The sequence below is a fragment of the Hesperophylax consimilis genome, chromosome 9, assembly GCF_061612785.1.
Source record: "Hesperophylax consimilis isolate HC1 chromosome 9, BYU_Hcon_1.0, whole genome shotgun sequence".
NCBI classification, from domain to species: Eukaryota; Metazoa; Arthropoda; class Insecta; order Trichoptera; family Limnephilidae; genus Hesperophylax; species Hesperophylax consimilis.
Genome location: NC_142844.1, coordinates 14,303,723 through 14,319,224, shown reverse-complemented (window position 1 = coordinate 14,319,224; position 15,502 = coordinate 14,303,723). Strand labels below are relative to the sequence as shown.

Here is a 15,502-nt window from a genome sequence, read left to right as displayed (position 1 = left end):
GGAAAAGATTAAGAAATCTCTACATAAAGATCACTAGAGAGAAAATCGATGCCTGCTGTTCTGAAAACTTTGAAGGTTAAATCCTATAATTTAATTATGTTTATTTTATGTCAAGTGATAAATTCTCTGGTCTCATAAAAACGAACCAATTGATTCAACTAACTTATTGTAAAATGTTGTGATTAATTTGAATTTTCTGAACGGATTGATTAATTACTGAATAAAAGTAGCTAGTTATTTTCAAAAAAAAATCTGGAAAACTAATAAATCAGATAAAATTTTAAAAACTTACCCATTCTATGATCGACTACTTTTTCGACGGTAAAATATTTTTATAGTAATATATGATGTGTGCCTACCTCACAACTGAAAACATAAAATGAAATACTGAATGAAAACCAATTTAGGTCAAGAAGTTATCGCTTCACCTTCCTGCTCGAACTAGAAATTCGTAAACCAAATATTAGTTCAGCAGTTTAGAGCAGACTCAAGCGTGTTTATGTAGTTCTTCTTCGATGTTGTTGCATCTGTGTTTGTAGATCCATTATCCATTCATTAAAAACCGACAATTCGTTTTATCCACTTAGCTGATCGGACATCGGACGCTCTCTGCCTCTTACAAAAGCGAAAGTCCTCCGCTACCGTCCGCGTCCACTCCATCTCCCGAGAGAAATAACACCGTACGATGCGGTGTGCATTCATAAGAATAAATATAATGCACTAGACACTAGTGTGGGAGAGCTGGTGCTAAGACTGCCGAGAGTACCTCGTGTACGGTACGCCGCTCAGCGCGAGGCGCAATCATCTATCGTCCTAATATCTCTCTCAAGCATTGATCTATATCATCTCTTCTGTGTATTTTTAACTGAATGATCTATTTCTGTCTCCTCACTGACAAGAATGTCAGTCGGTAATGCCGCGCCGAGTGAGCGTAGTGGAAGGTAGGCCCAGTGGTCGGCTGGTCTGAGCGCCCAATACCAACACCTTGCCGAGCTTACTTCAGTATGTTTCGGTGTACCAACTAGGCAGCTGGGCTAGGCGGTTAAAGCAGCTAGGGGACACTGCCCGCTGTTGTGGGAGTTATTGACGCTGCTGTACTGCGTATACGGTCGCCGCTGCTATCGAACTCGCTAACGCGGAAATCGAAAATATTGTTGCCGAAACGAGAACACGACTGTCACGAGCGGTGGGGGCTTGTTGGGGCACTCTAGCATTGTGTGGTGTGCGGTGTGTGATCTGTGAAGGCGGGTAGTGTAGGTACTGTGCTGTGTGCTGTGTGGCGTGTGGCATCCAGCCACCGATGAGTCGAGCGCCAGAGCCGCGGGAAGTGCATTGTGCAACCAACCCAGTGTCGTGATAATGTGCAAACGGGAAAAGTGATTCAATCTGTTTATCAAGTCCTTCACTTGATTTTTATACTGCTCCAAATAATCGATACAAGCTGTGTAATATCACAGGTGCTATTTTTGTTTTTCTTTAGTGATCCATGTTTGTGATAATCATCAAGTGTATTTAAATATTTTGGTGTAATCAATGTCAAATAATTTCGTATGACGTCTGTGTATGAATCTGTGACCTTGGCTTTCATCCAATAACAGAAATATTTGCGAGTTCTATTCGAAAACAAGATTGTATAATAAACCACTGAGCATTTTTATGATTATATTAGCTGTTCTTCCTAAACTTTTTATTCTCGCTATGCGAGAAACGAATCCTAACACGATTATTTTTTTTTGTTTTCCGAAAACATAATACAATATGCCGGAGTCAAAAGAGGGTGACCAAGGGTCTGAGGAGGAAGGGCCATCAATAAACGATAATGTCATTAGGATTCAGCTAAGAAAACCGCGTAACAGGAAGTGGGAGTTAGTCACCCGGAACTGCTCCCCGGGGAGGGTATTCCCCACCATACAACTGTTCGACTGCGATGGAAATTTACTCCTAGAAACCAATGACGATAACATATCTATCAATAGTGCGGACGTAGAAAAAACACAAGGGAAAAGGCACAGTAAATCTCTTGGCGCATCGGATTTCGCCAAAAGACAAATTAACTTCCCTGTAAAGAAAAATAACAGCGTCACTGGAGATCGAGTTTACACGAGATTCTACAAAAGAAATTTCAGCAGGGAGGAAAAATGCTCGCCAGCTCAAGAAAGTTTCGATAATCCAAGTAATGACGCATGCATCCTAAGTGATGATGATGTTGTCAATAACTTACGAATTCCGGTATACGGGAGAAGTTTAAGTAGCCCTCTCGGCTTTTATTCTTCCGGATTAAGCGCCTTCGAAAACAGTGAACTAGATAACAGCAGTTACAAAAGTTCTGACAACGAGAGCTGTTCCCCACTTCCTGTATACAAGTTCGTCTCTGGAAAAGCTGGAACTTTACTCCTGTGCGAAGATCAGACAAATAATCTCAACCGGAGAAAACGTCCGCTACGGAGATACAGTACCAATTCACAATGTAGAACAGGGTCGCAACAATCCATAAATCTTTCACAAGGAATCAACGATTCGAGAATTCCAAATGAAGCTCAAAGAAAATTATTCACTTACAATGGAATGCCCATTCCATCTTCCGATGTTGTTGATAACAAAACGTTTGCCAACAAGGTCGACAGTATGCCGAACAAAATATATAAGTCGGCATCCTATCATAAGCCAAAAAGTAAACGTACCCCGAAAGGTGTAAGAAGGGCAAACACTGATCTAAATTATTCTCTCAAAACAAAATTCTCTCCTGATAGTGATTATCTATCTGTGCGAAACATGTCTTTCCTTGATATATACCTTAAAAGTTTACCAACCAGAGATAAGCCCATTCCCCAATGGTTAGAAGAAATAACAAATAACGTAAGGATGAGAAAAGATGCCAAGAACAGAGTCAATGAAACCTGGAGGAGAGGAATAGTAGTTAGTGATGAATCTACACTGGATCCAGATTTCCTTTACGATGACGATGTTGATAGCACGGTGGAAAATGAAATACGGAGACGATTGAGGAGATACCAGCGAGTTACAACGTGCAGTGATTATTGGGCTTGGAAAAAGGATACCAATCGTCGAGAGTTAAAACGAAGATATTCAGAAGGAGCAGAGTCATCGTCTTCAGATAGTGTTGATGAAGCCGATAAAGTTCTGATGAGACTGCGGAGAAGGATATTCCAAAACAAAAAGCGAGAAAGAAGAGAATCAAAGAATGGCAAGTAGAAAGCTACAACTTTTTATTTTATTTTACAAAGTTTTATTGTCGCATGTGAATCAAAAGGTATGTTAATTTTAACCAAAACATTGTTTTACTTGTTTACGTTAGAATTGGGAATCAAACACAGCAATGAAACAAAACAGAAAACATGCTGGTAAACATACGGTTTATAAAAATAGCGCATCGCGAATTCATGGGTTGAGATTTCGCATACTTTATCCAATGAACTGCCGTGTAAAATCAAATGCCTCTAAATAAAATTGTACCTTGATACCTCACTTGTCATTAGCAAGCGTAGGTTTCATGCAAATTTTTCAAAACTAGTTGCTAAAACATGGTCTCCAACGATTGAGATCCTAATTTTAAACATGTAGTTTGTCGAGAACGTATTCTATTTTCGAATTATTCTATTATTCAATCGAACGTATTTTCGGACGTTTACCGAGTCCAATATTTATATCAGAAAAGATTAAAGCGTTTTGTCAAAAATGTGATAGAAATAGTTATTATGAGGTTTCTGTTAATATGGTATCACATTTTATATTAGAAAATGTAATATATGTTATTCGGAATCACGCGAAAATGCAATTGTCTACAGATTTCAGCTATCTTTTCGTGCAGATTTACAATTCAGATATTTCATTAAGGTTTCTGTTAATGGTGTAAGGCGTCACATTTTATATTAGAAAATGTACTCTGTACTTACATTAGAATGCATACATTTCTTCACACTACGTTGACTACTGAATAAAATTCATTCACTTGATCACTTTTGATTGCAAACCCACATGGTCCCAATTTAAAATAATTATTCGGAATCACGCGAAAATGCAATTGTCTACACATTTCAGCTCTCTTTTCGTGCAGATTTACAATTTAGATATTTCATTAGATGATCATTAATTGCATCACCTAAGTATATTTTCGGTTATGAATAAATAATACCCACTTTACGTTCTAAATAATGAACTTGTGGAATTCGAAAAACACCTTTTTTCTCATGTCATGAGAAAGGTTTGTACCTTACATGCGCAATTCTATTTTTATTTCTAACCAGCTGACGTGTACCCGGTGTTGCTCGGGGTTATTTAGAGTAAAGTTCTGAGGTTGTAAATTATAGTGTACCTGAAAAATAGTACATTTTTAATGTGGAAATAACATTAAAAATTATTGTATTGTAAATATTTCTTTCACTTAAACATGCCAAGTCTTCCTCGGGCATCCTCGACTTCTCCTGCCATTCACTTCCACGTCATAAATTCTCCATACACCCCTTTCTTTGTTCATCTCGAACGCCACATTTTACCACATATAAGTATTTGATTCATTTGATCGTGTCATGTCTTCCTTGGGCTTTCCCGATTTTTTCAACCATTACTTCCATGTCAAATAATCTCCTTACACCTCTTTCTTCTTTTGTTACTTACATTTCATTTGTCAAAAAAATAATATTTGATTCGTGTCTTCTTTGGTCGTCCCCGACTCTTTCTACCGTTCACTACTGTATATCACATTGTTACTGTTAAAAAGCTACATTATATCGACATTATCTCGGCAACGTATCTCATTTCAGTGCAGAGAAAATGTGTTAAGTCTTCCACGCGTCCCCGACTTATTCTACCACCCAAACCATTCTCTAAACACTCCTGATACTAATAAGAACAAACGTAAAAATTTTGAGCGAAATCGGCAAAATAGTTTTTAGTCTATAGTGGGCAAACAAACAAACATACAAACATTAATTTATAAATATATTTATAGATTTAAGACCAAGGATGATTTTTTAGGCAGAAATAAAAATAAATCTAAATTTTATGTAGAAATCTCTTTGTTTGAAATTCGTTATCTATGGTCAATTAGCAACATATTATGTAGAAATGTTTGATATTTTAGTAATCCGTTCATCAGAAATAATTTCAAAAACCCCACGGAAAAATCGATTTTCTAGGCCTGCGAAGGCAAAGTCGACCGTAGTTCCGTCCATTACGCCGGGCCGCGCACCGAATATTGTTTTACACTACTTCATCACTTACGTCGTTCAGATTCCCAATTTATTATAGAGATTTGATGGAGCAAATTCAACAGCAGGTCTATCTAATAAACTAGGGCCGAGCGAACCCCTGCTAATTCAAAAGCTGAGAATATATAGAATGAGAATATAGAATTTGTAACTTTGTTCGTAGTATCGTGTTGTAAAAAGTGTACTGAAATGTATATTGATAGTCAATTTTAATGTATGTAGAGGAAGCAAAAAGCAAAGCTCACATTCCAATAGCGTAGTGTGTGGGAGTATAATAATAATAATAATAACAAATAGATATAATGTTATCCTCACTGGGATCTACCGTGCTGAGGATTTCATTTACATATGATTACCGTTTAGTAGTATGGATAATATAAAGTAAATATAAATATATTGAATAGTGTTTTGTTTGTAATAATTACATAAACATGGCGTTTGTTTGTTCAGTTTGAGTGGTTTCAGTTTCAGTCTTTATATTATCGATTTCCGAAAATCTAATGTTTTGTATTCAGCTTTTTTATTTGAGATTTAAATATTAAAATATTATTGCGAGTTTTGAATGAGAGTGAGATGTTGTTGTAGAGTTTAGTATCAGAGTATAGGAAGCTTTTTGCCCAAATTTTGTATATGTAGTCGCTTGTTGGATATGCTTTTTACTCTGAGATTTGTAATATTTGTGTTTGTTGTTATTTCATTTGTTTTGTATTAATGAATGTAAAGGAAAATTGTTTTACAACAGAATTGTTTAAGTTACATCATTTTAAGTTTGTTGAAGATTTCGTCAGTCCTAGTTCTTACAGGGACTTTCAGAATAATTTTCACTATGGGCTCTTGGTTTTAATTGAGTGAGTGTTTTAGGATATTATCATTTGCGCTGCTCTATCCGACAGTAACGTATTCTAACTGCGATTGGTATTTTTACTAAGGACATTCCTGATGATTTTGAAGAAATAATTTAGTTTTTTTAAATTTTATAATTAAAATAGTTAATGTGCTCAGTCCATTATAAATTTTGTTCAATTTTTATACATAGAAAAGTTACATAGTCAACGCATCAATCCGCATCAATCCCGCCAACTGTGTCCTTGGGAAATGGATTAAAAAATTACATAACCTTGAATAATGAGGTGCAATTTACTTCGCCAGTCTTTTAAACGTTGAGATTTACGAAGCCGGAAATAAAAAAAAATCATCCATTATTATAGGTTGCGCAAACACAGTTGATGTGAATAGCACATACCTACTTAAGATTCCCATCTGCTTCAAAGATTTTGGAGCTGGTGAGACTATGGCATCCCCTTATTTAATTGGGGTGTGTTGTGAGGCTAAAGGTAGTGGGGAGGGAGGAGAGATGGGATAGAGGAGTGTGATGAAGTACTTGGCTATTCATCTGGTAACCAAATACGGCGAAAGCCATTTCAAGCAACCTTTCTATTCTGAACGGTGTTCTTTCACCAGGGCAATACTGACAGCATCTATCACTCTGAAATGTGCCGCAAATGCATTACATATTATTTTTAACTGGCTGTCATGTACTCGGCGTTGTTGGGGATTATCCTTAGGAGATAGACATATACCTTCGCCGACTTTTAATTTATACAATTCATGGTACATTATTTTGATGTAACTATAAGGTTTAGCTAGCGTTAGCGAAAATATTTTTTTACAACTTAATTACAAAACATAGATTATTCTCTACTTTCTATAACAACGATAATCATATCTCATATAAATAAACCTTTCGGAATACATTTTATAAATGAAAGTGAAAACCCTGTTAAAATCCTTTGCGTAGTTTAGAACTGAGAGCACAAACACGACCGACGCGTATAGCAAATTTGTTTTATACATTATATTATTATTTTTTTAATAAATCACAAAAAAACAGAAATTAATTAAATAAAATTTACTTGCGGACGCCGGGATTTGAGCCCGTGACCTCCGGATTTGTATCCAAGGATTGTAACCTGTTAACCACGGAGGCCGTTAAAATTATGACCGGAGTCAAAATCTCTATATACTACTCAACATCGAATCTTCTTTAAACTGGTTCTAGATATGAACAGCCAGGTACTTTCAAACGTTCAAATTTCCCTTCCTCCCCGTATGCAACCCACCGCACTTCATTCAATTTCAACATCTCTAAAATGGTTATACCAAATTTACACTCAAATTACAAATGCGGGAAAGGAGATAAAAACAAAAACATTGTAGAAAAGGGTATGATTTGAGATTTTCACGGCCAAAAGTATTATGGTGATAGCGCTTTCTCTCTCTTTAGCAAATGTTCGGTGTTCACCATCATGGCAGATGTGTAGAATTTGGTGAAGCGTGTGTTTATGTGGAAGTAATACCGTGTTGCGCACATTAATTCTCCTTGGGCCGGCATTTCGGTACCTATAATAATTCATGTGGTTTTCGGCGTTACTTTTGGTGTAACCGTCTAGTACATAATTTGGCTAAATAAGGAGGAAACCTAACATGGCGCAATAACCCAAAAAAATCACGATAACTATAAAAAAGTTTGGAATAGGTCGGATATTCAATAATAATTTTCTGTTCACTTGCGTAGATTTCTTATCTTTTGCAATTTTATATTAAACATAAATAAGTTTTCTATTAGATATTTATCTAACAGTAGTATAATATATTCCCCAATGTATATAATTTGATGCGTGACGCAGGTGCAACGGGCTGTAGGAATAAATTGACCTTCTTTTTATTTCTGTAAAACATAATTGTATGAAACTTCAAATGGCTTACACTTTGATCAGCGATTAACATTTAACGTCTAATAATATGCCGTTAGACAAACAATAGGTATTCATAATAATAAAAAATGTATTACATTTTTGGAATCAAACTTTTGCTAGAGTTTTGACCAATACTGAAAAATTGACCGATTTATGAGTCAATTTGCTGGATGAGTCAATTTTTTTCAGGAGTTTTCAAATTTTGTCCGTTTATTCGTAACCTGAGAATTTGTATAGATATTTTTTTTTAATTCCTCTATTTGCTCCATAGCTCGTGATAGAAATTCAAATCCTTGCTGAAGAGTTGCGTTGACATTAAAATAATAAACATTTTTATTTTATTTAGATAAGTATTGTTATACTGTTGTTCCCAAAGTAATTTATAATCGTCTCAAAAGCCCAGTAGGGCGTTGATAAATAAATAAATAATTCTTTGCAAAATTTTCTTGACATTACTCGCCGTTGCTCACCTTTCAGACAAACATATTTTTTTGTACTTCATTATTAAGATCGTAAAATTGACAATAACGTTCGTCACCTGGGTAAGGTAAGGTAAGGTCCTAGAGAGCATGCTTCGAACTGGTTTGTGATGTGTGCAAAAAACCAACAGCTAAAAGCATACAGAGATTAAATTGGTTTTAAGTTTGATATTTGAGCCTAACTTTACCTAACCAGAATGTCTAGGTCTATAGGTTTTTTCACAAATTTTCATGGCAAAATATTAGGTTCGGGCTTTCTGCGATCCATCACCAAGTGAGAAAAGAATGAATCCAACGCTAATTTTATAGTAGTAGTTCTCTTGTTTTCAAATAACTTAAAGTAATTTACATTTAAAATAATGAAACAGTTTCATATTTGTTTTGGAATACGCTCTTGTGAGCAAGCGAGGCAACCATAATATTTAAATTAAATTGTCATAATATGAACAGTTGTACATTATTGTGCAATACACAGTAAATGAGTTAACACACCTTGACGACCCGCTAAGACTTGCATCAACGTGTTTTTATCCACTGACTCACTGCTCTTACATGGTCCTGACCCAGTATCCTCTGTCAAGGCCAGTCGGACTAGTCAGATCTGATCTCAGCAGCCAAATTATAATCGTGAAAATATCTTTATTTATAAAACGATTCTCATTTAGAATTTAAATGTTTATATATCCATGGGCTGAGTAAGGTAAATGTATTGTTATTAAAGACCCAAATTAAAATTGATGGCAATGCACCCTGTTGCAGTCATATTACTTAATTATTGTAATTGTATGGTGAGGTAAATATTGGTTAGGTCTGACGTATTTTGGTAAAGATGCAATTTATATTTAGATAAATCGATGGCTTTTTTTTTTAAACACTTTTTTTCATATGATTTCGAATTCCGTACGTATTTGTAGGAATTAGTATCAAAAGTTGTAACAAGCAATTAATTAGGTAAACATATTATTTAATGACTAACTGACGTATACCACCGTTTGCTTTTCTGTAGCTCTTTTTAAGATATACAATTCCGCAACACATTATTTTGATGAATCTCCAGTGTTAGCAATGTAAGCGCCCGAAAAAAATCTTTTTACGATTTGATTACAAAACATCGACTTTTCACTACTTTATATATATATTCTGGAAAAAATTCTCTAAATGATGAAAAATATGTGAAAACCCTATCAAAATCAGTTGCGTAGTTTAGAAGAACTAAGCGCACAAACAGACAGACGCGGATAGCGACTTTAATTTATACTGTTTACAGATGATATCGTAGTTTTACCTCCTTGAATCAACGTATTTTGTTGATAACACTGTTTTCATATTGTGAGAGGTAAAGAAAACTTTCTTTTTTTACAATACGATGGCACTATTCTTGCTGTTAAGGTATTTATAGTCTTTATCAATTGCCAGGCAACATTAAAGGTGTTTAAAATTTTATTGAAAAGACTTCGCAATTTTCAAGATATTATTGTTGATATTACATACCACTTTTCTCTGGTCGTGATTTGGAATTGTGGGTGTTTCATTGAGAATAATTCTTACGGCTGAAGGCTGTTCGGCACTTCAGTAGATACTTCTAATCTCAATTCTTTCATTATTGGAAAGATGAAAAGAGAAAAGGCATGTTGATGCCTACTTGCCATAAGCAATTTGACATTGTTTTCTAGTTAAATAATGTTTTATATTTTCTTCGCTTCTAGATTTTACTGCAAACCTTTTTCCTTATTTTTTTTATATTAAACAAAGGAAAACATAAATGCAAACATTTCTTATGACTGAAAATATTTTTTTTTGAAAATTCGCCTATTCAAAAGTCACAGACATGGCATGGCATGGCATATAATTTATCGTTTCATTGATGTTTACCGTTACCACACTGCGCCCATATTAAACATCAGTATATTAATTAAATATTTTTGTAATTTTTTTTAAAGATTATTGTATTTATTATGTTATGTTCTGTAACATACCTAATCGAGTGTAGTAAAAGTTTGCTGTATTATAAACATTATTTACAACTTACTAACTGTTCATGTTTGTGATAATAATAATAAACTTTCTAGGTACCCACTCATTGCGCTGTAACTAAGTACTTACTTATAAACCTTTACTCCTTTACTCCTTTGTACCTTACCAAGATAACGAAACTACTTGTAATAAGCTACATGTGCCTACACCTCAAGGCGTCAATATTTTTTTTTTTTCTGAAACAAAAGTCCTAAATGGGACTAGTGCATCGCAATTCAGGGAACTTCGTGATGATAGAATGCAGGAAGATAAAAATTATATTAGGCTATTCAAATCCGATCACTAAACATACATAAAGCCATTTTAAGCAACCCAAGTTTCGACTCTGAACGGTGATCTTTCACAACAAACTATGAGTATCTTCCACTCTGGAACTAGATCCAACTTTACTGTGCATTTGAGATAAAATCATGTTACTAAATTATATGCAATTTTTTCTGCTACACAGAGCTCTGGGTCCAGAACCAAGGAGCTTATGTACCACTGCGTCAAGTCAAGATCCTGTACCTATTGTTTGAGTTTAATGTCCTCAACCAGATTCCTCCCAGTAGGCCTGTATTGTGCCACCTGGTTCTACAGAAGCATCGTCCATAATACTTCTCCAAATAAATGCATATGATTCCATTGTAACACCTTCCATATTGCAATCATAGATGATAATTCAAATAAAGGGAGATATGGCATGGAAGCGCTTCAACTGCCACCGAGATGCATCAAACGCAAGATGAAAGAGTTGATGAAAATTACGCATTTGGTGTGTAGAAGCAAAGGGGCGCCACTCTGAGTAAATTCGATTTGTGCGAAAGGTTTTCATGCTAATATTGGTTCACGGCCTATCTCCATTGTTTCTGTTTTCTATTGTGAAAATAATAAATTAAATCGATTAAGGCGATGCACTACGTAGTCATTTAAAATCATGTGTTTTCGATTTGAAAATTTGGTCGCCTAGAAATTTTTCAGATGCTTTAATTAAATACTCCCAGTAGAATACATCCTGGCCTTTGAAATAATCGAGTATTTTTTAGATAAGTCTTTTTATAAGCCCAGAAAAAAATAATGTATAAGGCCTATGAAAACTTCTTTAAAGTTCAAAATCTCCAACTTACGAACCCATTTTCGGTTATGGTTTTATGTATAATGTGGCAAATTAAGTTATTTATAAAACGATCGAAAAACATTTAAATATTTGTGCCTGATCATCCACAAAATAAAATAAAAGGCACTTTTTGGCCATGTTTTTTTCTTGCATAAATCAAAACAGGTGGATGGTGTGAAGCGGGAATTTAATCCTTATCGCGATCTACGTAAGGTGTGTTATTGATAGCGGCTAAATTCAAAATATTACATGACGACGTGCATCGCCTTAAATGTACTCTTTGGGATGGACTGACAAACTATCAACGCCATTGTGCCATCGTCGTTTACAGGAGCATCATCATTTCTTCTCCCTACGAATGCATCTGTTTCCATCCCTACACCTTCTTCGTTGTAAATAGTCAATTCTTTATTTGATTAAATGCATTTGGGGTAGATTAAGAGACCTTCGCCGTGGATGGGTTTATTACCATTGCATAATCCGACGCTGGCCATAATATAATTTTAACGTCTCGAGTCCTCGCTTTGTTGAGTAAGGCGGTAAATTGACCAGATGGTCGCTATATAATAATTGTATGGACAACCTTTACCTTATATAGAATAAACACGATCCACAAAGAGTAATGACAAGCAACAATGTTCATCAAAACACCAGGTTAAATGACAACACACAAAGGTAAAACTATATATTCTTACTTTCATAGGTAGGTTACGTTCGTTTGGTTGTGTTACGGTTGTGACTCAATCGAGATTGCGAATGACGAAATAAGTTTTAACCTCTTTTTAAATATGAATTAACATCTGTTTTTGGGGTATATTAGGTTATACGAATGGTTAATTGGACTACCGTTTCAAAGAGTCGGATTCAAGTTCAATCCTCTACCAGCTAAGTTCTCCTCCATATAATCAAGATGTCCCGCTAATTCATGGTGGAATTTGAATATTCTCAGGTTATTCGTGACCCGGGAATATTTGCCGCAAATCGTCGTCTAAAATTGCGGAAGTCAGTTTTTAACGAAAATAAAGTAAATTCCATACGGTGTTAAAATTAGTCACAAGAGCGCTAAAACTTTTGCCTATCTTGGTAAAAATATGCAATACGGTTATAAAAAATATGAATTTGTAAAATTCTCCTCGTACCATTAGTTACTCTATAAGGAGTAACTCTAATCTAAAAATAATAAATTGCATATTTTTTTACATTATTTTTTTTTTCACATTAAAAACCTACCCATGGGCTTCATTTATTTATAAGAAACAAGATTTTATAATAAAATAAAAAATAAAAATATACAAATAACTAACTAACTAACCATCACGCCGTTTCCCCGCTAGGGTAGACAGAGAGGACGGACCGCCAAACAACTCGGTCTTGGCACACACTTCTTGCATCATTCACATGCATACATCGTCTCATATACAAATATATACACACTTATCAGTTATGGAGGTTAAATAAAGTGAGGCCAAATGTTTCTGATGCTAATGTTAGTTAGGTATAGGAGTTTTATTTTGCCTAAAATTTTGCCTAAATTTAAATGGGAGAGGGAGAAGAATATAGAATAAGGATTGGGTTAGGAGATGCTCCCGATGCATTCTCATGCATTAATATATGATCGTACACAAGGTTATTGTTATGAATGTCGATATTATGAAATTGTGTGATATACTGCACACATATACGTAGAATTGGGATTTTTCTCTAAGGTTAATAATAATTATGCATGCGACCATTTCATCATTTGAAAAAAAAATTGGTTTGTCGGGTTGATCTTGACGGAATGTAATTTAAGGTAAAATTTGTGTGCATGGGCGAGTCCAGAATTTAAATAATATTTTGATGACAAAGGGGATGGTTTATCGAAATTTCATGTAAACAGTGACCTACTTCTTATTTTGGAGGTCAAGTACGCAAAATTTCATCAATCTTGGAATAAAACGTCCATAAGGATGTATATATATTTAGTTTATTTTATTAAGTTTTACGCCCAGCCGGGCTTTTAAATGAATTTTAATAACAGAATTTACCCTGTGAGCGATCAAAAATTATAGAAAACACAATTTAAAGCATGTACATCACGTAACAGTAACATAAAATAATATGGAAACTAGAACAATACTACATATAAGACAAATCACTAAAACTACATTACCAACGATACTGTAATTTGTAGGATTCCACAGAGTGCTGGTGTAGATTACGCTTAGTAAGTGGAGTTAGTAAATATATCAATAGAACCCCCAAACGTGTTTCCCAGATCATGCATCCTATTGGTTAGTAAGTGTGCCTGATAGTTGGTTGTGTATGTATTGCAGAAGAATATTACACTTTGTGTTATGTTCCTGTCGGCACATGGAATTTAATAGTGGAAATATATATGTAATATTAATATATAGATAGACAGATACTGGTAGAAACTTTGCAGAAAGTCTATTTTTTGCCAGAACAGGGGCTTTAATTAATACATCGCCATCGTCACCAAATTATGAATATTTTATTAAAACAGTTCGGTGTGGGTGTGAAACTATTACGTCTGTAGGCCCAAATAAGACCACTGACAGATTGACAAGTGTCGGAACAGATGCTGTAAATCAGTGCTCCGCAACCGGTGTGCCGTGAGCCGGACACAGGTGTGCCGCGGTCAAATTCAATGTATTTGACATTTTACAATATATCATTACGTATTTAATACACAATGGCAAAATATTTTTCATAATATTGTCTATTTTTGATTGTCTGCCGATACTGTTAAAAGACGTATTCACAAAATATTAGGAACACTGATTGGAAAACTGTTATTGGCTGAAAAATTTGCGCTTCAGATCGACGAAACAACCGATATTAAAAATAAAGCACAGTTGATAGCTATTGTACGTTTCGCTGACGAGGACTTTATTAGAACATTATTTATTTTGTAAGGAGGTTCAAAACGAACTACCGGTGAAGAAATTTTTCAAGTAACCGATGATTTCTTCAAAATATATAATATTAAATGGAGCAATTGCATTGCTGTTTGCACGGATGGCGCTGCGGCAATGACGGGTAGTAAAAAGGGTTTTGTCTCTTGTGTAAAACAAAAAAAATCCAACGTTACAATTTACACACTGCTGCATACATCGCGAAGCATTGATGGTCAAAAATTTACCGGAGGAACTTTTGAACACGATGAATGAATGCATTAAAACCGTAAACATAATTAAATCAAGAGCCCTAAACTCGCGAATCTTTGGAATACTCTGTTCAGAAATGGGAGCCGAGTATGAATCCATATTGTTTTATACTGAAATTCGTTGGCTATCCCGAGGCAAAGTTTTGGCTAGATTGTTTGAGCTTCGTCACGAGGTGTGTGTTTCTTTTAAATCAAAATATGCCAGAACTATATCAGCACCTCGATGATAATTACTGGATAGCCAAATATATGTATTCGAGTATTTGAATGAACTTAATAACGAACTATAAAAGAAAAGTTGCAAAAAGGATGTTTGGAAATGTACCAAAGGACCAAACATGGTACAATTGAAAACAAACAATTAACTGTGGATTTGGCCCAACAACACTTAAGTATGCTTCAGCAGAAATTTGGTCAGTATTATTATTGCATTAGTACGGAACAATACGATTGGATTCGAAATCCTTTTGCAACCAATGTAATAAATTCTACAGAAGCACTGCCTTTGCAAATTCGAGAGAAATTTACAGATTTAAATAATGACATGACATTAAAACTTCACTTCTCCGAAGATTGATTAGATGTTTTCTGGATTTACGTTAAAAAAGAATATCCTCGCATTTCCGTCAAAGCATTCCATTTTCAACGACATATTTATGTGAGTAAATTATTTCAACGCTTGTATTAATTAAAAATGATAAGCGGTCATGCTTAAAAGGTCTTGACCAAGAACTTCGGGT

General features: G+C 34.9%; 1 protein-coding gene across 8 annotated transcripts in view; it reads left to right on the top strand.

Moving 5' to 3' along the window:
• The first annotated feature begins 943 nt into the window (after window positions 1-943).
• The window catches only part of LOC149420950 (uncharacterized), a 496,980-nt gene continuing 482,421 nt past the window's right edge, over window positions 944-15,502 (top strand). For all 8 annotated transcript variants that reach the window (XR_016302625.1, XR_016302624.1, XM_089635638.1 and 5 more), the window contains exon 1: window positions 944-3,205. Coding sequence is in view for 6 of the 8 variants with exons in the window: in XM_089635638.1 (XP_089491764.1) it covers window positions 1,759-3,205 (1,447 nt within the window). In the remaining 2 variants the exon portion in view is untranslated. The remainder of the gene's footprint in view (window positions 3,206-15,502) is intronic.